Source organism: Eptesicus fuscus, chromosome 18, assembly GCF_027574615.1.
Source record: "Eptesicus fuscus isolate TK198812 chromosome 18, DD_ASM_mEF_20220401, whole genome shotgun sequence".
Taxonomy (NCBI): Eukaryota; Metazoa; Chordata; class Mammalia; order Chiroptera; family Vespertilionidae; genus Eptesicus; species Eptesicus fuscus.
The window spans coordinates 40654920-40678442 of NC_072490.1; the positions used below are offsets into that span (position 1 = coordinate 40654920).

The window sequence follows — 23523 nt, forward strand, 5'->3', positions numbered from 1 at the left end:
AATATGATCCTAGAGACTTTGGTTTCCTGGTGTCTAATATTACTGGCCAATTCCTCGTTTTGCCCTAAAAGGTCATAGATAATACTCTCACTCTACATCTAAGATTAGAATAAATGAAGATAAAAGATGAGCATCACTGCAGGTTGCCCAGGACCAAACCAGAGGGAGTCGGACCTGCATTACCACCATTTGTCCACCATCCAGAACTGTAATGTCAGTGCTGACATGTACACATAAGGAACTGTTGGACATTGAAATTGGGTCTCAAAAGAACTGTTGGCCCAGAAAGAAACTCACTACAGACTGATTCATTTGCCTGTCACCATAACCATTATTGCTTGTCTCATTTTCGGTTCCTATAAGTGTATTTCTAATAGCACATGATCTCACTCATCTAGGGGAAATAATGAACAACATAGACTGATGAACAAGAACAGACCCAGAAACAAGGAGGCATGGATCAGACTGTCGGGCCTCAGAGGGAGGGTAGGGGAGGGTGGGAGTAAAGGGGAGAGATCAACCAAAGGACTTATGTGCAAGCATATGAACCTAACCAGCGGTTAAGGACAACAGGGGCATATGTGGGGAGGGGTGTGGGATGGGAATGGGGGGATGAGGACAAATATGTGATACTTTAATCAATAAAGAAATTTTTAAAAAAAGATAAAAGATGAGCAAATAACTGATAACCTCAAGTCAACACACATCTGAGCAATGGAACAACAGAGACATATTAAATCTCTTGGTTTGTTATATTGACTTCTGGGCAGAGCTATCCACCTCCGATTCTCAGTGTGCCTGCCTCTCGGAGCATTGCGATTCTCCAGGAAATTTAAATTGCAGGCTGGTCGATGGCCAGAGAGGTACAAGAAAGAGACAACCAGACTAGTCTTAAAAAGCATCATTGACAATGCTGTGGTGTGAGAAAGAGTTTTTACTTGCTTATAAAGGGGCTGGATACGTGTGTTTTTTAAAAGGAGCTCACAGAATACGGAAATGAGTAATATAAACTGCTTAACTTACTACATTTCTTTTAGAAATGTTTTCCTATCCTGGAATAAGGAAAATTAAATTCTCCAGGAAGTCAGACTGAGGGCAAAATGGCAGAACTGCTTTTTTCTCTTCTTCACGGAGACTCCAAAGACATGTCGAAGTCCCAGAGGCCCAGCTGGGCCGTGTACTGGTTTAACGTGGAAACTCCCCTAACCACTTGTACAGCCAGTTTTCTAATTTATTAAAAAAGGATAACATGGTTGCTACAGAATTAATTATAGTTAGTTAAAAATCTGATATCCATGCAACTATAAAACAAACATGTCAAAGATTTCATTCCAGTCTTTAATTATTGAGAGAGCCAGTAAGATATTATGACTGAGGGGAGGGGGAGAGTTCAACCAAAGGACCTGTATGCATGCATATAAGCCTGTCCAACGGTTAAGTTCAACAGGGGATTGGGGCATGCGTGGGGAGAGGGGTGGGATGGGAATGGGGGGATGAGGACAAATATGTGACACCTTAATCAATAAAGAAATTAAAAAAAAAAAAAAAAAAAAAGATATTATGACTGAGTCAAAGGAGAATATGAGGAACAGAGATACAGTTAGTCAAAGGAATGCCAAAATCAATTTGTTCATAGATGTGAAACTGGTTAATGTCCTACAAGACAATAAATAGATATTTGGGGGTTCTTTTTCTACTACATAGAAATCAGTGGCATCTCTCCAGGGGAAAATTTATTTGCATCCTTGTGGCGAGGAATTATTTACATTCCTCTCAGACAAGAATCCTGTGCAATGCTATTCCATTTTCACAAGTTAACTCCCACCCCTACAGAGTTGTAAGATAGCCCCGTTCGGGAGCTGGCAGGACAAACAACTGCCCGTGGGTCAAACCCAGACCACAGCCTGTTGTTTTGTTGGTTTGTTTGTTTTAATATATTTTTATTGATTTCAGAGAGGAAGGGGGAGTGAGAGAGAGAGATAGAAACATCAATGATGAGAGAGAATCATTGATTAGCTGCCTCCTGCAGACCCCCAACTGGGGACCGAGCCTGAAACCCAGGCATGTGCCCTGACCAGGAATGGAACTGTGACCTCCTGGTTCATAGGTCGACACTTAACCACTCAACCACTCAGCCACAGCCTATTTTTATACAGCCCACAAAGCATGGCTTGTACATTTTAAAAGAGCTGTTAAAGAAGAGAAAGAAGGGAGGGGGGGAGGGAGGGAGGGAGGGAGAGGTGGAGGGAGGGAGGGAAGGGAAGGGAGGGGTGACGTCTTGGCATTTAGAATCAGAATAGTTCATGTTCATAATTCCAGAAGTAGTCAAAGAGAGATTTCCCATTTTACAAACATAAGTTACTATTATGAAAAATCAGGGCATTTTAGATAAAACAGAGATATATGGGTTTATTGAAAAGGTCCAATGAACCCTGACCGGTTTGGCTCAGTGGATAGAGCGTCGGCCTGCGGACTCAAGGGTCCCAGGTTCGATTCCGGTCAAGGGCATGTACCTTGGTTGCGGGCACATCCCCAGTGGGGGGTGTGCGGGAGGCGGCTGATCGATGTTTCTCTCTCATCGATGTTTCTGACTCTCTATCCCTCTCCCTTCCTCTCTGTAAAAAATCAATAAAATATTAAAAAAAAAAAAAACTTTAAAAAAAAAAAAAAAAGGTCCAATGAACTGGCAAACCTGGACCCACAGTGTCACATGGCAACAATCGACTAGATTCTTATTTCTCAGACAGTGGATGCGGACACCAAGAGCATGGCATCACCTGGGAGATTGTTAGAAATAACAATCCCCTCCCAAAACTCAGCCCCAGAGACAGGTGCCCAGTGACCTCCATGCACACAAAAGTCTAGGAAGCACTGAGCTAGCTCTGGACAAGGTCTTTAGCGAGGCATGTACTCCCCAGACTGCTATGGTCCCCACCAGTCTATCTCTCTCCACATTTGGTCTTTTTTACTTATTTACATTACCTGCCTGGCCTGTGTAAATAGTCCAGCTTTCAACCCTAACCCAAATCTCTTGGCCTACCAGCTGAGCCCTCCAGAACTATATTTCAAAAGTTTCTCTCACTACTTCCAGCCCAACCCCTTCCATTCCACTTATACTAACTCCCTAATAGATCTTTCCTCCCATTACTTCTCCCAGCAGAAATCCAATGTGATTATTTTATCTGCCCATTCATTTATTCACATTAGAAAGCACGTATGCTGACACGCTCTGCATTCCTAATTACAGGACTCTTCCAATGTCACTTGCTCACATTTGTAATTCTAGCACCCAGCACAGTGTCTGACATATAGTGGGCATTCAATAGTGAAACTCTGAATGTAGGGACAAATAATCCAAGGAGCGGAGGAATTATTAAAGACAGAACTTCAGGTGACAAATGTTTATTGTCCATCAGGTACTGTGCGGGGCCCTGGGGATACTAGGTACATCAGATAGCATCCTACTCTCAAGAAGCTTCCAATACTTCTGGAGAGCCTGACAGAGAAGCCATAATCGTAACACAAGAGGATGTGAGCTATTACGGAAGTGTAACCATTATCTATTGTTTTAATAATACTGCATAACAAACCACAGAACCTCAGTGGCAGGCTACAGTTATTACTCTCCCGGGTGGTCATTTCAGTGGCTTTGCTGTTCTTGACTGGAATTTATTAATACCTGGGCGCCGAGTGGAGGCCAGGTGCTCCTGGCTGGAATGGCTGGCTCACCTCCATGGGTCTCTCACCCTCCAGCACACTGCTCTTGGCATTTTCATGGTGATGGCTTAAATGCATTTTAATAAGGTAAAACCATTTTCCCAAGAAATAATACAATTTTGCAAAAAAGACCAAAGGAACTACATCTGTCTTGTGGTTCAGGTTTGCTTTACAATGTATGAACTGCCATCCCCCGCCTCCTCTCTCAGCAACACTTCTTGCTGATGTCCTTGGTAGAAGCTTAAAATCCAAACACGGGAAAATTATTTTGGAAGCTTTTCCACTCCACAATCCCCAGATCATCTTTTTCTAAACACTATACAATGGCAGGAAGAACACTGCCATTTAAAGCAATAAAATAAAATAAAAACATAAAACATGTTGAGTCTGCCGAAACCGGTTTGGCTCAGTGAATAGAGCGTAGGCCTGCGGACTCAAGGGTCCCAGGTTTGATTCCGGTCAAGGGCATGTACCTTGGTTGCGGGCACATCCCCAGTAGGGGGTGTGCAAGAGGCAGCTGATCGATGTTTCTCTCTCATCGATGTTTCTAACTTTCTATCCCTCTCTCTTCCTCTCTGTAAAAAATCAATAAAATAAAATAAAAACATAAAACATGTTGAGTCCTTTCAATGAGTCCTTGTGCTAGGCACTCCATATGCACCGACTCATCTCTCCTCCTAACAAGTCTAAGACGTGTGTGATTACTCCAGTTACAGATGAAGAAACTGAAGGTCAGAGAAGTTTGATGACTTGTTTGAGGGTGCACAGCCAGGATTCAGCACTCTAGAAACTTTTCCCTCCTGTTGCACCACAAAATAAGTGAAGTTATGCCCATCACCTTGTCCTACTTTTCCTTACTGAGCGAGGCTGTTAAAGAAGCAACATCACTTTTGGGCAAATGTACAGTCCCAAGAATTAAAATTTCAGTAAGAGAAGCACCGGGAGTAAATTACAACTCAGGTCAGCCATGAAATTACGGCTGTGTAGGTTTAGGGCCATTGTACACTAACAGACAAGGCCTATGCGTTTTCCTTGTCCTGCGATATTAAATTTTGAAATTGCTTCCTTGGTTCAAAAAGTTCTGATGCCATTTGTGTTGTGTCAGTCGTAAAACAAATGCAAGTAATCCTGAAGAGTCTGATCATTATGTGCCAACCAAAGATGAGGACTGTAGTGTGTGTGTTTTTCATTCTATACCTAATGCATTTTTAATGAAACTACTTCACTTCTCAAGTTTGCAAACTGTAACCTAAGTTTTCCTGCCTATCACATTATTTTGTTCGGAGTAGTCATTTGCCTGCCTTTGCTGGCAACTTCAAGATACAGGGAAGAAAGAACTCAAGTATGTAGACATGAATATTCCGGTCATGTGGTACTGACTTGCCATCAGAGAAAACTTTCTCACCCTAAAGGAATGGATCCGCACTTAGTACATACAACCCATTTGCTTTCTCTCCTGAAATACACAATTTTCCATCTGTTCCAGGAGTTGACTCCCATTAATGTCTGGCGTGGCATAAAAAGCTCAAAAAATCAAATGAAGCCTTGCCTCAGCAATCCTGTCAAATTCTGCAGTTTGACTTCTAAAATGGCCCACTTTTCAAAGTGACATAACAATCAATGAGCCATTTAGTGATTTAGCTGGAAATACAAAGCCCAGGCTGTTTATCTGTAAACCTTTCCATAAGGTTAAAAAAAAAAAAAAAGTCAGCAAGGAGACACAGGAAAGTTAACTTTTTCTTATAATCTACATTAGAGACAGCAAAAGGCTTCATTCATCTCATATGACAACTCCAGGTAAGTAGTAGTTCTGCCTGAAGCACACTGTTGAGAACAATTTTGAGGTCACGTCTGGAGATGATGGGAAATGTGCAGCAATCGATTAGTAATGTCTGCTTAATTATACCATTACAATTAGCAGCCTTTGTACCATCCTGGCTTCGTTCTTCCAAAAGTTACAGTTGTTTAAAAGTTTAGTCATCTAGAAGTATCCACTATATTTTATTATATATGGCCAATAAAAAGGCATCTTTTGATGCCCAGCATAGCTGAGGACATTAAAGAAATTACAGTAGCCCTAGCCGGCTTGGCTCAGTGGATAGAGCATGGGCCTTCGGACTGAAGGGTCACAGGTTTGATTCTGATCAAGGGCATATGCCTGAGTTGCTGGCTCAATCCCCAGTAGGGGGCGTGCAGGAGACAGCCAATCAATGATTCTCTCTCATCATTTATGTTTCTATCTCTCTCTCCCTCTCCCTTCCTCTCTGAAATCAATAAAAATATTTTGAAGGAAAAAAAAGAAATTACAGTAGACATTATTGTTCTTCCACAATGGGCCACTACTCAGAAAAGTGACCCAGGGTTTTTCCCTAGAAAACTGTGTAAGAAACCTCTAACGTACTTACTAGTATATATTTATTGTTCATATTCAAGCTCCATAGAATTGGCTTCACCTAATTAGATTTCTCTTTTAAAATAAATCATTGGGGTTCATGCTTATGTGAATTCTCTGTACACACATATTAAAATTTTTATTTTTCTATTGTTAATTAAATAAACAAATCATTGTTTTATTCCTAATCTCTCCCCATAGTTTAGAAACTGAGGGCTATAAAATGACTATGTAGCCATGTCTTTCTGCAGCCCAGAATCGAATCAGTGGCTTTTCGCTAGGCACGTGGTCAGACAATACTGAGAGCCTTGTTCAATAAAAGCAATGCACTCTGTAGCATGGCTGCAAGGACCACATCAGATCACAAGTTAGAAATCAACAGACTTTCTTGTCTGGTACCTCATTAAAGTTCAAAAATTACAGTTGTTCCGACTAGTTAGCACTTGTACATCTTCCTTTATCACTGGTAGAGCCATGGTAAGAAAAACCACCTTACTGACAGATGTCAGCAGAACCTGGGAATCAATGGTGTTTTGTGCATTAAGCAAAGGTTAAAGCACAATCACATTCAAAGACCACATTAAAAAGAAACAAAAAAAAAACACCTCCCTTTTCTCCTTTTCCTTATCCTTTAGTGCCACCTCCAGGATTTTCTAAGAACAGCTCAGATAAAGTGGAGACCTTCAACAAAACACAGAGGTCTGAAATTCCAAAGGAGAACTCACCCAAGTACATCTGCTGCAAAGCGAGAGTCACTGGGGCACGCGGGTCCTCGGGTCCCTAGCAGGGTCATCCTGGATGGGCTTCTGAGAGGTCGCTTCGTAGGCACCACAATAAATATACAGGAAAGATATTTCAGACCTAAAGAAAGGTTTAAAGAGTTTATTATGAGCCAGGGATTGAGGGGCTAGTCCTAGAAGCAAAATCTCAAGGGACTGAGATGACGCTCTAGGGGATATCAGGTTTGCAGTTTATTGCATGCATTAGCATCAAAGAAGAAGAGGTAAAGCAAGTTATATGAGCCCGACCGGTGTGGCCCAGTGGTTGAGCATCAACCTATGAACCAGGAGGTCACAGTTCAATTCCAGGTCAGGGTACATGCCCCGGTTACTCACTCGGTCCCCAGTAGGGGGCGTGCAGGAGGCAACTGATCAATGGTTCTCTCTCATCATTGGTGTTTCTCTCTCTCCCCCTCCCTTCCTCTCTGAAATCAATAGAAATATATATATTTTTTAAAGTTATATGAAATCCATTAGTGGCAGATTAAGGAGGTGGGAGAAAGCAAAGCTGAGAAATCACTAGGACTGGATGAAAAGTAAAATGGATAAATAAATGTTTCTTTCATATTGGTGGGTGCAGGACAGTTAACACCTAACATACATAGTTTACAGGGGTATGCAGGTAAAGGATAATAATGAGGAATGTGGGAGTTGTCCCACCCTGTTAACTTTGGAGGTCTGGAGAAGAGATCATTCTGACATTTTAAGTATGTTATTCTAGACGCACAAAAATAATGTCAGAGCTTGTTCAAGGTAGAGATTAATTACGGTATCATATAGGCCTTAGGATGTGACTTCCACCATAACATGGAAATGAGAACAGGTGTTTCCAGAGTTTCTATTTTTTTTCCCTTCATTTCCTGTTTGTGTTTATTTATTTTTTTATTTTTTTTTAATTTCTTTATTGATTAAGGTGTCACATATTTGTGCTCATCCTCCCATTCCCATCCCACACCCCTCCCCACGGATGCCCCAACCCCCTGTTGAACTTAACCATTGGTTAGGCTCATATGCATGCACACAAGTCCTTTGGTTGATCTCTCCCCCCTCCCCGCACCCTCCCCTATCCTCCCTCTGAGGCCCGATAGTCCGATCAATGCCTCCTTGTTTCTGGTTCTGTTCTTGTTCATCAGTCTATGTTGTTCATCCAGAGTTTCTATTTTTAAGAGAAATGAGAATTCCAGGTTTTTTACTGCAATCTCCTTTAACCTTTTGCACTCGGATGTCGAGTGTGACTCCACACGGTTAGCATTAGAATAAAGGAATCGAGAAAAAAGCAAGTGAGTGCAAAGGGTTAATAGCTAAAATCTGGAAGCAGCCCAAGTGCCCAGCAATGGATGAGTGGATAAAGAAGCTGTTGCACATTTACACCATGGAATACTATGCAGCTGTAACAAAGAAGGGTCTCTTACCCTTTGAGACAACCTGGAGGGGCCTGGAGAGTGTTATGCTAAGCAAAATAAACCAGTCAGAGAAAGACAAGTATCACATGATCTCACTCATATGTGGAATCTAATGAACAAAATAAACTGATGAATAAAATAGATCCAGAGACACAGAAGTATGGAAATGACTGATGAATCTCCAAGAAAAGGCAGGGGTAGGAGAGTGGGGGGAGAAATTAACCGGGCAACTTATGTGCATATTAGAGGCCTGGTGCACAAAATTCGTGCATGGTAGGGTCCCTAGGCCTGGCCAGGGATCAGGGCTGATCAGGGCCTTCCAGCTGCCAGCTGGGACCTTCCTTTGTTCCGCGCTGCCCCCTGGTGGTCAGCACACATCATAGCGAGCAATCGAACTCCCGGTCTCCCGGTCCAACTCCTGAGGGGACACTTTGCATATTAGCCATATATACACTAAAGGCCCAGTGCAAGAAATTCGTGCATGGGGGGTGTTCCCTCAGCCCAGCCTGTACCCTCTCCAATCTGGGACTCCTCAAGGGATGTCCCACTGCCCTTTTAGGCCCGATCCCAGTAGGATCGGACCTAAACGGGCAGTCGGACATCCCTCTCACAATCCAGGACTGCTGGCTCCCAACTGCTCGCCTGCCTGCCTTCCTGGTTGCCCCTAACCGCTTCTGCCTGCCAGCCTGATCACCCCCTAACCACTCCCCTGCCAGCCTGATTGATGCTTAACTGCTCCCCTGCCAGCCTGATTGCCCTTAACTGCCCTCCCCTGCAGGCCTGGTCCCCCCCAACTGCCCTCCCCTGCAGGCCTGGTCCCCCCCAAACTGCTCTGCCCTGCAGGCCTGGGTCCCCCCCAACTGTCCTTCCCTACAGGCCCGGTTGCCCCCAACTTCCCTCCTCTGCCGGCCTGGTCACCCCTAACTGCCCTCCCCTGCAGGCTTGATCGCCCCCAACTGTCCTCCCTTGCAGGCCTGGTCCCTCCCAACTGCCCTCCCCTGCTGGCCTGATCACCCACAACTGCCCTCCCTTGCAGACCTAGTCCCTCCCAACTGCCCTCCCCTGCAGGCCATCTTGTGGTGGCCATCTTGTGTCCACATGGGGCAGCCATCTTGTGTGTTGGAGTGATGGTCAATTTGCATATTACTCTTTCATTAGATAGGATACACACACACACACACACACACATACACACACACACACACACACTAGTATAGATAGATATGCATAACCCATGGACACAGACAATAGTGGGTGAAGGCCTGGGGAGGTGGGTACAGTGTGGAGGGGGTCAATGGAGAAAAAAAGGGGACATCTGTAATACTTTCAACAATAAAGATAATTTAAAAAAAAAAAAAAGACTAGCATTTAACCCTGGCCAGTGTGGCTCCCTTGGTTGAGCATTGACCCATGCACTGAGAGATCACCGGTTCAATTCCCCATCAGGTTGCTGCCCAGGTTGTGGGTTCGGTCCCTGGTTGGAGTGTCAACCAGGAGGCCACCTGTCAATGTTTCTCTCTCACCTCTCTCTCTCTCTCTCTCTCTCTCTCTCTCTCTCTCTCTCTCTCTCTCTCTCTCTCTCTTTCCCCTCCTCCTTTACTCTCTCTCTAAAAATCAATTTAAAAAAAAACACGTTTTAAAAAGAAGACTAACGCTTAAAAATGACTGTACAAACTAGAAAATAGACCAGTGCACCTAATCTAGCCTTTGTGCCCCCAGGGCCTCTGGTTCAGATAGTAAATTAATTCAAAAGAGAAAGATCTCCCTATGAATTAACTATACCAATCAAAGAATATCACAGAGCCCACGAATCCTGAGCTGGACCTTAAAAAATGGGGAATATTCTTGGCAGTTTAAGTTTTATTTTTAGAAAGAGAGAGAGAGACATCGACAGGTTGCCTCCCAAACACACCCAGACCAGGGATGGAACCCACAATGTAGGTCTGTGCCCTGACTGGGAATTGAACCCAAAACCTTTCGGTGCACAGGATAATGCCCCAGCCAACTGAGCCACACCAGCCAGAGCAAATATTCCATTTTAGAAAACTCACTCATCGAATTGGAAATTACAACCAAACATTTTCAAGGCCTTTCCAACCCTGAACTGAGGCATAAAGATGGGAATGCATGAGGTACATGCCAGACAGAGAAGAAACAAATGGGTCAAAGGTAAGAAAGACTGACAAATAAAGATAAAAGAGCCTCTTTAAACTCCGTGCTTCTTTAGATCAGGTGGAAAAGCAGAGGTCCTCACGCCTTTCATCATCGTGCTTGAATTCAGAGAGGGAAAACCCACTTATAATGATCATTTTATGGAAATTCTAAAAATCAGAGACATCTTAGTGGGAGAGAAAGAAGAGAAGAAGAGGGTGGCGAAAACTAGAGATTCATTTATTGCATGCATTTACAGATGGAGAGCGGTGATTTTCAATCTTTTTCATCTCATGGCATACATAAGTAATTACTAAAATTCTGTGGCCCACCAAAAAATAACCTTTTTACTGATCTAACAAAAAAAAAGGTATAATTTTGATTCGTTCACACCAGACGGCTATTGTTGTGTTGGGTGTTGTCATTTTTTTATTTGACAATCTAAGGGAAAAGAGATTGGCGCCCCTGACTAAATGGTGGGGCATTGCATGTTTTAAAAATTCTTGCAACACACCAGTTGAAAATCGCTGATGTAGAGCATCTGCTGTGTGCCAGGAGCTATTTTAGGCGCTGAGGATGCAGTCATGAATAAAGCAGGCAATGCCCCCATTTTCAGGGAGCCTCAATTCCAGTGAGGAAAGAGAGGTAATAAACATATAAACATGTAAGTACGTAATATGTCCATTGTGCAAACCACATGACTCTGGGGAGGAGTCCCCAACAGAGGGAACCGCAATTGCAAAGGTCCTGAGATAGACTGATGAGAGCATGTTTAAGGAATAGTGTGGGAGGCAGAATTCCAAGAGAGCCCCATGAACTCCCTCCTCTCCCAAACTGCTCCCAGGAGTATGCATGTTAAAGGAATTTTGCTGCTGTGATTAATATTACTGATCAGTTGACCTTTAGAGAGGAAGATTGTCCAGGTGGGGCTAACCTAATTGCATGAGTCCTTTAAAAGCAAAACGTTTTCTCTGGCTGGTTGCAGAAGGGGAACTCAGATTCAGGTCACCCTTTCGGGCTTAGAGATGGGGGAGACCGTGTGGCAAGGAATGTGGGTGGCCTCCAGGAGCTGAGAGTAGCCCTCAGCTGACAGCCAATGAGGAAACAAGGGTCTCAGTCCTACAGCCATAAGGAACTGAGTTCTACCAACAACCTGAATGAATTTGGGAATAGACTTTTCCCCAGAGCCCCCAGACAAGAGTCCAGTGCTGCAGACAGCTGATGTTGGCCTAAGCAGAAAACATGGTGGAGCCTGCCCACACTTCTGACCTACAAAATCTCTATATATAAAAGGCTAATATGCAAAGTGTCCCCTCGGGAGTTCGACCGAGAGACCAGGAGTTCGGTCGCTCACTATGATGTGCGCTGACCATCAGGGGACGATGCAGAATGAAGGAAGGCCCCAGCCTGCAGCCAGAAGGAAGGACCCGATTGGCCCTGATCGCTGGCCAGGCTAGGGACCCTACCTGTCTATGAATTTCATGCACTGGGCCTCTAGTTTAGTATATAATAAGCAGTGTTGGCTGGAGCGAAGTCTCAGGCACCTGCTACTGAGTCCACCTAGTTCACTGTTTGTCACCTTCAGAGGCTCCAGGTGAGAGGTCTTTGTTGTCTTTGCTAATGTCATCATGAAAAATGAGCACCATTATTTTTGTTTCTAAATAGCAGTGCACAACCTCTTTAATTGGTTCAAAACTTTTCCATGGATCCTGGCTAGTCTACTTCTTAGCAACAAGGAGTGTCTTAAATTGTGAGTCCTATGAAGGCACAGGGGCGATTTATGGCTTTCTCTTACCTAATTAAATGATTATAGATGCTTATTTAAACTATATGCAAGTGTTGTGGGAGCCCCTCAAAAAAATCCCTTACCTAGGCCTCAAGACCCCGGATAATACTATGTAATGGCTTTTTCATTTCATGGGTAATTGATCAAATTAATGAACTGTAGTCAGTTCCTAACATTCATTTTGTGGGGTCCTTTAAGTTTTCCATTTCTTTTCTCAGAAATGGGCTGCACATCTATTTGCTCAAAGTGAGAGGATACTTAATGTTTGCAGACCCTCTGCTGAATACGCCTTCATTTAAACATCACCCTTGCTTGGTCGTGGAGATTCTCGGCCTGTGTGGGACCTGGATCCCGGCTAGCCAGGGGGCTCGCTGGGAGTGAGCGTCTTCTCCGACCAGGGCTGGAGGAAGTACATGGAGGATGTCCTCAAATCGTGGTGGAGCCTGAGCCCACGGCTGAAGCCCGCGTCCCCTTGGCCACCTCAGCAGCCGTCACTGTTGGCTCTTTATCTTATTATTCCCCCCATCACTATTTACACCTCTATACCCTCTTCCTCCCCGCCCCCCAATTACTGCAATCATCACACTGTTTTCCGTGCCCATGAGTTCTTTCTCTTTTTCTTTTCTTTTTTTTCTCAATTCTTTCACCCCTCCAGTAGCCTTAGGAGATTTAGTTGAGCTCTCTGAACCTCAGTTAATGCCTGGAAAAGTGGCTCCTTCCTCACAGAGTCCTAGGATCAGAGGAGATGACCTAGAAAGGGGCTGGCATACAGCAGCTCAAAATGTGGTAAAGGACTGCGATCATTTCCCCCACCTTTGGTCCTCCTTCTGCCTCACTTCCATTCGTTGCTTGCTTTGTTTATCCTCATTTGCCTCAAATCTCCATTCAGGGAAGTCTTCTTTGATCTCCCTATCTGAAAGAGATGCTTTCCTGTTACCCATACCACATTTTCCACGGTAGTGATTTATCTACATAGTTATTATCTATCTTCCCTGCAGACGGTAAAGATGCATGAGGCAGGGACGTGGCTTTGCTTTCTGCAGTATATCCAGTGCCTTGCACAGAGTACACACTCCATACAGTTACTGAATGAAGATACTGTCACCACGATAACAGAGAAGGCCATAGCAGGACTCAAGTGAGCTGTCCATCACTGGGATTTTCAGAGTCAGCATGCTCTCCTTTAAGGGGCTTTAATCACACTCCCAAGTGCCACAATCTGTATTTCTGTGACCACAGGGCTGAGCTGATGCTCATGAAGGAGGGTCCACTGCACAGTGTCTTTTGCATGTAAGCAGGACTCTCCTATTCTGTTTCCACATCTTAAGTCTCCTCTCCTACCACCATACTCTCTGAATTTCATCCTTGCCCCTTCCCACCCATCCACCAGCTTTCCTACTAAAAATACTAACAGTTTGTTCAGTACTTACCATGTGCCAACCACACGCACGTGCTTTAAATGTGTTATCTTCCAAACCATCACTATCACGCTTTGTGATCAAATCACGAGTATTCCTAGTTTACAGAAGTTTTAGTTAGAGTTTATTCCAACAGCATTAGGCTCTGACTATGGATCTTTTTTTGCTTGTTATTTTGTTAATCCTCAGCAGTGGATGTTTTTTCCATTGCTTTTCCAGAGAGAGTGGAAGTGGAAAGGAGGTGGGGAGGGCGGAAAAAAAAAGGAAGGAGGGAGGGGGGAGAGAGAGAGAGAGAGAGAGAGAGAGAGAGAGAGAGAGAGAGAGGTATCAATTGGTTGCTTCCCTCATGCTCCCTGACAGGGGCAGGGAGCGAACCGAAACCCAGGTACTGCCCTTGACCAGGAATCAAACCTATGACTCTTTGGTGCGTAGGTTGATGCTCTGACCACTTAGCGACACCAGAGAGGCTGTGACCATGGATCTTTTTTTTTTTTTTAATTAAGGTATTATATGTGTACATATCTTACCTTTGCCCTCCCCCACCCCACTCCCATATATGCCCTCACCCCCCCCCCAAGTTTTGCGTCCATTGGTTATGCTTATATGCATGCATACAAGTCCTTCGGTAGATCTCTTATCTTCCCCACCTCTCCCTAACCTTCCTGCTGTAATTTGACAGTCTGTTTGATGCTTTACTGTCTCTGTATCTATCTTTTTGTTCAACAGTTTATAATGTTCTTTATTATCCATAAATGAGTGAGATCATGTGGTATTTTTCTTTCATTGACTGGCTTATTTCACTCAGCATAATGTTCTCCAATTCCATCCAGGTTGCTGCAAATGGTAAGAATTCCTTCTTTTTATGGCAGCATAGTATTCCATTGTGTAAATGTACCATAGTTTTCTGATCCAGTCATCAGCTGATGGGCACCTAGGCTGTTTCCAGATCTTAGCTATTGTAAATTGTGCTTGACCATGGATCTTGAAGAGAGAGAGTGGGAAGCCAGGAGAAAGCAAATATGGACAAGAATGGAAATGGAAGATAGGAGTACCCCAAAACTGACAGTTGGGATAAAATTCATCAGAAACCAGTCAAGAAAGTCACCAATACCAAATTCAGGAAGTTCAACCTGCTTCGAGAGCTCAGCATTCTCAGGGAGCAAGCCAAAGACAAGCGGAGAGCTGCCAGCACAGCCGTGGACACTCCAAGGCATCCTCCACAAGCACCAAACGACATGCGCATCTCCGTGGACTCCTGCTGGCGCACCCTCCTGCAACCAGGGCCCCACGGCATGGCCTGCACGTGGTTCACCAGTGAAAGTGGGAATGGGGGACACCCATTATGGAGAAGTCAGGTAGAGGATATGAACAGATTCTGACTGGGGGGGGGGTGGGGCGAGGGGAGGGGTTAGCAGTAAAGGCATTGCAGATACAAAACACATTTTTAAAGGCATCTTCACCAGGGCTGTTCTTTGAAAATGGGACAGAAATCTCTTAAATGTCAAGAGATAGGGTTTTTGCCAAGGCAACAGAGTGCTGAGGACTGCAAGGAAAGATTCTTATTACAAAGAGGCGCTAAATTCTGGAGGAGGGTTTCAATATACCGGAAGTATTTCTGATTTGGTGTGTGTGTGCGGAAGGCTCTGCCTCTCTCTCTTGCTGTTATTATCTTGTGGGTCGACAGTTTATTTTTCCTATGGTGGGGTTCCTTTGCCATTTTTCCAATCTTCCAGCTCCCTCTGGAAGGCAGTTTCTGGCAAAGCACTCAACCGCCAATAAAAGCTGCCCCTGAGTCGCTATTAGTAATCAATTCCTGGTCATGGAAAATCATCAAGGTTAATCATATCTTAATCATTCGCCAGGTTAGCATGGGGCAGGCTTGGAGATTCCTGAGGCTGAGTCTGTGCAGCGCCGATACGTTTGTTAGAGAAGCACATCTGCCGGAAGCCTCCTTCCTGTTGTTGTGGGAGCAGAACAGAGAGGGCAGCATGTGATCTCTCTTCGTGGATTTGCTCTTCTCAGTTGCTGGCATATCTATAATACTGCATTTGATATGCATTGTCTTTCAGCCGCTCCAGATGTTCGCCATGTGTTTTGCTGGCTTCTTCTGAATATTGTATGATGAAGGATTTGCCAGGATAAATGAATTCCGTAAAGTAGCAGGATACAAAATAAATATTCAGAAAGCAGTTGCATTTTCATACACCAATAATGAACTATTGGAAAGGGAAACTAAGAAAACAATCCCATTTACTATTGCATAAAAAAGAAATAAAAATACCTAGGAATAAATTTAACCAAGGAAGTAAAATACCTGTACTCTGAAAATTACAAGACACTGAAGAAGAAATTGAAGAACTGAAGAATAAGTGGGAGCATATACTGTGTTCATGGATAGGAAGAATGAACATCATGGATATGTCCATAGTACCCAAGAAATCAATGGATTCAACACAATTCCTATCAAGATAAAATGGTGTATTTCACAGAACTAGAACCAATATTCTAAAAAGGTATATGGAACCACAGAAGACCCCATATAGCCTCAGCAATCTTGAGAAAGAATAACAAATTGGGAGGAATCACACTACTTGATATCAAACTATAACTGAAACCCCCTACCTCAGTGTGAGCAGAGGTTTTTGTAAGGAGGGGAAGGGAAAGCAGAACAAGAGGTCAAGGGGAGGGAATTGAAAAGTTCTCTACATGCAGACCAGCACACTCTATTCCGATAAGGATCTGGAAACTGGTCAAGCAATGGTCTGGTGTGTGTCATCCTGGTCTTCAACATCCTCATTCTATGTCATCCTGGTTCTATGATTGAAAGTAAGTAAGTCTCCTGGAAATGGGATGACTGAAGATCAGAGTCTGCATCTTCTGAAGTTAGTTCCTAGGATTCTAATTCACGCATGTTGTTTATCTACAAGCTAAATATTAGTCAGAGTCAGCATTTACCAAAAGAATGGTGTATTACAATTCCCCACTGTTGCAAAACTATACTACAAGTCCACAGTAATCAAAACAGCATGGAACTGGCATAAAAACAGACATATAGAGCAATGCAACAGAATAGAGAGCCCAGAAATAAACCCACGCCTTATGCTCAATTAATATTTGAAAAAGGAGGCAAGAACATACAATGGGGTAAAGACAGTCTAACAATAAATGGTTTTGGGAAAATTGGATAGATATATGCAAAAAAATGAAATGAGACCACCTTCTTACATCATATTCAATAATAAACTCTAAATGGATTAAAGACTTAAATGTTAGACTCAAAACTATAAAACTCCTAGAAAAAAACATAGGCATAAAATCTCAGACATTTCTTGTAGCAATATTTTTTCTGATATGTCTCCTTGGGCAAGGGAAACAAAAGAAAACAAAACAAATGGAACTACATCAAACTAAAAAGTTTTTGCACAGCAAAAACTATAAGCAAAATGAAAAGACAACCCACTGAATGGGAGAATATATTTGCCAATGATATATCTGGTAAGGGGTTAATATCCAAAATTTATAAAGAACTTATACAACTTAACACCAAAAGAACAAACAATCCAACTAAAAAATGAGCGAAGGACTTGTATAGACATTTCTCCAAAGAGGACAAACAGATGGCCAATAGACATATGAAAAGATGCTCAACAGTCACTGATCATCAGAGAGATGCAATTTAAAACCACAATGAGACACTACCTCACACCTGTCAGAATGACTATCATCAATAAATCAACAAACAGTAAGTGTTGGTGAGGATGTATAGAAAAGGGAACCCTCGTGCACTGTTGGTGGGAATGCAGTTTGGTGCAGCCACTGTGGAAAACAGTATGGAGCTTCCTCACAAAATTAAAAACGGAATTGTATTATGACCCAGGATTTTCCACTTCTGGGAATTTATCTGAGGAAACCTGAAACACTAATTCAAAAGAATATATGCACCCCTCTTTTCATTGCAGCTTTATTTACAATAGCCAAGATTTGGAAGCAGCCTAAGTGCCCATCAGTAGATGAGTGGATAAAAAAGCTGTAGTACATTTACACAATGGAATACTACTTGGCCGAAGAAAGGCAGGAAATCTCACCTTTTGCGATAGCATTGATGGACCTGGAGAGTATTATACTAAGTGAAATAAGTCAATCAGAGAAAGACAAATACCACATGATTTCACTTATATGTGGAATCTAATGAACAAAATAAACAAACAAAATAGAAACAGATTCATAGATACAGAGAGCAGACTGATAGCTGTCATAAGAGAGAGGGGAGTCGATGGGCTTGGTGAAGGGATTGAACAACAACAACAAAAAAAAAAACCACGCACAAACCTCTTAGACACAGACAACAGTAGTGATTGCCAGAGAGGAAGTGGGGGAGGTAGAAGAGGATAAAGGGGTGATAAATGGTGATGGACGGAGACTTCACTTGGGATGGGGAATACACAATATACAGATGATGTATTATGGAATTGTACACTTGAAAGCTATATAATTTTATTAACCAATGTCACCCCAATAAATTCAACAACAAAAAATGAAACTACTAAAGAATTAGAACAACAACAACCATCAATTTAAAAAAAAAAAAAGAAAGGATTTGTTAGTACCACTGGAAGTCATTGGGGGTCCTATCAGTGAAGTTGCTTTCTCTGGCTATCAGTTCATCAGACAGTACTGAGCTCTCAGGAGCAGGTCAAGGCCATGTTTCCTCTGCTCAAACCTTCCAGCAGTGTCCCATCCCATTCACTGGAAATTCAATGGCACGACCAAAGCCCAGAAAGCCTTGCATTTTCTGGCTTCGGGCTAGCTCTCAGATTTTATCTTCTCAAAGTCTCCCCATACCTGCCATATTGGCCTCTGTGCTATTTCTATTAGTTTTCTGTTGTTACGTAATAAATTACTGTGTAGCTGCTCGCCATTCCATCCCCCAGCCTTTTATTATTATCTTACAATTAGAGGCCCGGTGCACGAAATTCGTGCATGGTAGGGTCCCTAGGCCTGACTGGCGATCAGAGCCAATCGGGGCCTTCTGGCTGCCGGCCAGGGACTTCCTTTGTTCCGCGCCGCCCCATGGTGGTCAGCGCATGTCATAGCGAGCGATCGAGCTTCCAGTCTCCCGGTCGAACTCCTGAGGGGACAGTTTACATATTAGCCTTTTATATATAAAGACTAGAGGCCCAGTGCACGGATTCGTGCACTGATGGGGTCCCTTGGCCTGGCCTGCAGGGATTGGGCTGAAACCGGCTCTCCAACATCCCCCAAGGGGTCCCAGATTGCGAGTGGGTGCAGGCCAAGCTGAGGGACCCCACTGGTGCACAATCGGGGCCAAGGAGGAACCACGGGAGGACTCCAGGGCGTGTCCGACCCATCTTGCCCAGTCCCGATCAGCCAGACCCAAGCAGCAAGCTAACCTACCAGTCAGAACGTCTGCCCCCTGTTGGTCAGTGCACATCATACCAACTGGTCAAACGGCCAAACACTTAGCATATTAGGCTTTCATTATATAGGATAGTTTGCCTGGAAGGGACAGCATTCACCCAGGTCTCTTGTGAAAGGCTGACGCGCACGATACTTCCAACTCTCCAATAAGTGAACGATGCAGGGACCCAAGCCCTGGTCTCCGACAAGTTTGAATCCCAGCCTAACCACCCTCCTACAAGACCCTGAGAAAGTCATGCTACCCTCTTTGGAACTCTTTTCTCATAACCTGTAAAATGACGAGTCTGGACCAGCATGGTATTTCCCAAACTGTGTTTCTTAGAAAACTAATTTTACAAGATATTTCATAGATTAAAAAACGGAAAAATATCCAGTGATCAAATAAGTGTGAAACATGCAGCATACTGAATGCACCCACTTTATTACACTCTCAGATCCTGCTACTGATTCTCGTGGAATTCAAGTTAATAAACTTCTGAGATGGAAGATTGAGCTGTAGTTGCTACAATCCCCATTTTGTTTTGTTACAGATGGTATGTACTCACCAAAAGTAACTTTATTCTTCTTCTGACATCTGATTCCGAAATTGGCGATTCCAGTCGTGAAATGTGCATGCTGTGTGCCAATATTTTCAGAAGCTGGGCAAATCCCTGCTTGCTTCATGAAGTCATAGGTGAAGAAGGCTTCATACATGGCCCCTCTGAATCTCCACGCAGCCCCGGTGGCCCTGTGATCAAATTCACAAGGACACATTAGTGATGGTGGCTTCCTACCTCTCACTCACTACCTTGTATTGTAGTAAGGGGCAGGGATCATTGCACTGCTCTGGACGCCACTCTTTTCTAAAGGTTGGGGAGCACTGCCAGGTCGAGCATAACCTAGAGTTGCTGACATCAGCCCCCAAACACTCAGAGACTCCAAACTGAGTAGGGAATCTGCCTGTGCATCAGGCAAGGAACTTCAGGAGACCTGGTTTCTGAGGGAGTGCTGTCCAACAGCATGCTCTGAGACAGTGGAAATATTCTCTGATCTGCCTGTTCAATAAGGTAGCCATGTGTGTCTATTAAGCACTCATAAAGTGGCTGATGCCACTGAGAAAGTGGAATGTTAATTTTGTGTCATTTTAATTCATATAAATTTGAGTAGTCACTATGTGGCTTCAGTCAAGTCCCTTCTCCAGCCCTCCCAAATCCAACCACTTTTTCCCATCTCTCTAATCCTCTTAATATTTTGAGGACCCTCCATCCTGTTTTTCACAGTGGCTTCACCAATTTACATTCCCACCAACAGTGGACAATGGTTTCCATTTCTCCACATCCTCACCAGCACTTGTTATTTCTAATATATAGTGTAATTTTTTTGTTTGAATTTTCACAGAATACCCCTGACATTTCTGGAAGGATCCACAAGAAGGTAATAATATTGGATGTCTCCAGGGAGGGAAACTGGGTAGCCAGGGGGTGGGGTTGTGAGGGAAAGTTGTTGCTAAATACACTATTATACCATTTTTTTAATTTTGAGTCATGTAAAAGTATTAAATTTTCAAAATTACATTTTGTGAAGGACAGATATAGGACTCAATAAAAGCTATTTTCATTGTGAGTGAAAAAAAAAAATGTAGCATGAACATTTTTCTCCTTTTCCAAGCTTGATCCTCTCCATTAGTACCTTCCATCCCTCACATGCTGAGTTAGCTGAGGAAAGGCCTCCTGCCAGGAGAGGGCGCGCTTAAGTTCATTCAAGCAATTGGAAAAGGTTGTCCAGAGAAGGGTGTCACTGGGGAGTGAGATGTTGCATGGCCTCCAGGGAGGGCCCGCCCAGGAATGGAGCCCCTCCCCCACAATTTCAGACACCAGAGTCAGAAGAACCAGAAAGTTTGTGGAGAGAGAAAAAGGCCAAGACAAGCCAATCCAAAGGTCTGGGAATAAGACGACACTGGATTTCAGCAGCAGCCACAGGCAAAAGACAATCAACGGAGCAGTCAGCATTCCGAGCCAAAATATTGATCAAAAGCAAAAGCAGGGCAGCGCACTCGCAGGTCCTGGATCTGTCTCCTGCTTCCACAGTGTTTGGACGGAACAGACCCAGGGACGCCCCTTCTTCCAGCCTCCGGCCACTCTCCTGCGTCTCATCCAGTCACCGCCTTCGGAACCACCTCCGGGACCAGCCAACACACTGTTTTTTGTGTGTTTGTTTTGTTTTGTTTTTTTTTTCTGCCTTAACTCCTCATTGCTGAACAACCATGAGCTCCCAAATTCGTCAGAATTATTCCACCGAGGTGGAGGCTGCCGTCAATCGCCTGGCCACCCTGCACCTGCGGGCCTCCTACACCTACCTCTCTCTGGGCTACTATTTCGACCGCGACGATGTGGCTCTGGAGGGTGTGGGCCACTTCTTCCGCGAGTTGGCGGAGAAGAAGCACGAGGGCACGGAGCATTTCTTAAAGTTGCAAAACAAGCGAGGCGGCCACATTCTCTTCCAGGATGTGTAGAAACCTTCCCAGGATGAGTGGACAAAAACCTTCCCAGGATGAGTGGACAAAAACAGGAGGTGAAACTCATCAAGAAGATGGGCGACCACCTGACTCACCTCCGCAGGCTGGCCCACCCCCAGGCTGGGCTGGGCGAGTATCTCTTCGAAAGGCTCACCCTCAAGCACGACTAGGAGCCTTTGGAGCCCAGAGGCCTTTCAGAGGCCCCCGCATCCTCCTGGTGTCTCTGGCTTTTACCTGAGCCTCTTCCCGAAACTACTAGCCATTCTTTTAACCACCCTGGACAGAGAGCAGATCCTCAGTAGAGTGTCGGTGACACTCCCCTGCATCGGACCAAATGAAACAATAAAGCTTTTTGCAGCAAAAAAAAAAAAAAAAAGCAAAAGTAGGATACAAACTTTTTCAGACTTGCAAGTTGTTAGACAGTTGTTAAAGGATGTGCTTCATCAAAATGAGGGAGTAAACCAAAGGAGTCAAGCTTGGGATCCAGGCAAGAGGCTCAGGGGAGCCTAAGCATCCAGAGGATCCTGGGCGGCACTGAAGGAATACTCAGGACACCTGGGAACAGGGAGTGTGGGATTGCCATAGGGCTCCATGGCTTCGAAAACTTAAAATGGCTAAGCTGGGCAACATGACATCGGGCTGTCAGAAGCTTCTCTGAATACACCTTAAAGAAGAGCACCTTCGTCCCACCAAGGAGAGGCCAAGACAGTGTGTTTTTGTTACTTCCTTGAATTCTAGACTTTACAAGCCTCTTAGCCAGTGATGGGCAACCTTTTGAGCTTGGTGTGTCAAACTTTACCAAAAAACTGAGCATAACTCGGGTAGTGTGTCAGTTTGAGGAAAAAACATTATTTCGCAAATGTTTCATCCTCAGGAGCAGCAAATGTTTCATCCTCGGCATGCGGCCACCTCAGCGGCCGCGTGTCATCAGAAATGGCTGCACGTGTCAGTGCTGACACGCGTGTCATAGGTTCGCCATCACTGCGTCTTAGCCATGGGCTGGTGGGGATGAGGTAACCCACACACTGAATTAAGTCTGCCCTACTCTGGGTGCCTGGTCCAATCCTGTCTAAGGACAAGTCAGGGCTCAGATGTCCTTTGGGACGCTTTCTCTGACTTTGCCTCCACCCCCTTGCCAGCTGGACCAAGCAGCATCCACCAGGACTTCCACCATCACTGCTGGGGAGCTCACATCCATCAGGGTCCATCGGTGCTGTGCTCCCACACCCAGCGCGGGGCCTGGCACACACAGTGGGTTCAGTAAAGAAGCCCGCAGGCTCTCTGGAACGGAATCATCTGAGGGAGTGTTGGGCACAGCTTCCAGCCCCAAGAACCTTCCTTTTCGGGTAGGGGGAACTCACAATGGGGCAGGCTGGCCCACCCGGAGGAAGTAAGGCCTAGTGAGCATCTGAGGGGTTTAGGAGCAGAGCCCTCCCTGGGGGCCCGGGGCTCAGGGGCGTTGAGTAGACTAGCCTGCCTTCCGGGAGGAGGAAAGGGGAAGAGAAATCCCTGGGGGGGCGGGGTTGAGTCAGCTCTATGGTCATAATGGAAACAGCACAGCACTGGGCGCAGGGCACTTCCCCTGTGCGGGCCGCACAGTCCTCCTTACGAGATGGAAAAAACAGGCCTGCGCGGGGAGCTGGGCGTCAGTGACAGAGGGTGACAAAGCACTCTGTTAGCATTCAGATGCGAAGGGGGACCAGCCAGGGGCTCAGAGCCTGCAACATCCGCCTCCAGCCCAGACGAAAGCCCTCGCTTTGTTGAGTCCAGGTATGAACGCTGACCTGACCTGTTGGAGCCTTTGGGGCACCAGGGATTCCTACCGTCCATCAGTCACCCACACTCTACTGAGGGTCTGCTCTCTGTCCAGAGAGGAGATACTGGAGGGGCAGCCCTTGGGGAGACGGCCCGAGGGTGGGAGCCGTGTCCATCCTGGGGTGGAGG

At 44.7% G+C, this 23523-nt stretch overlaps 2 protein-coding genes across 2 annotated transcripts in view; one reads left to right on the forward strand and one right to left on the reverse strand.

Moving 5' to 3' along the window:
* The window catches only part of LOC103295175 (60S ribosomal protein L27-like), a 170742-nt gene that overhangs the window by 56714 nt on the left and 90505 nt on the right, over positions 1-23523 (reverse strand). The gene's annotated exons all lie outside the window — the stretch shown is intronic.
* On the forward strand, positions 21296-21578 carry LOC129152154 (ferritin light chain-like). Its single transcript, XM_054729793.1, has one exon. The coding sequence runs from the start codon at positions 21328-21330 to the stop codon at positions 21574-21576; it is 249 nt and encodes an 82-aa protein (XP_054585768.1). The 5' UTR covers positions 21296-21327; the 3' UTR covers positions 21577-21578.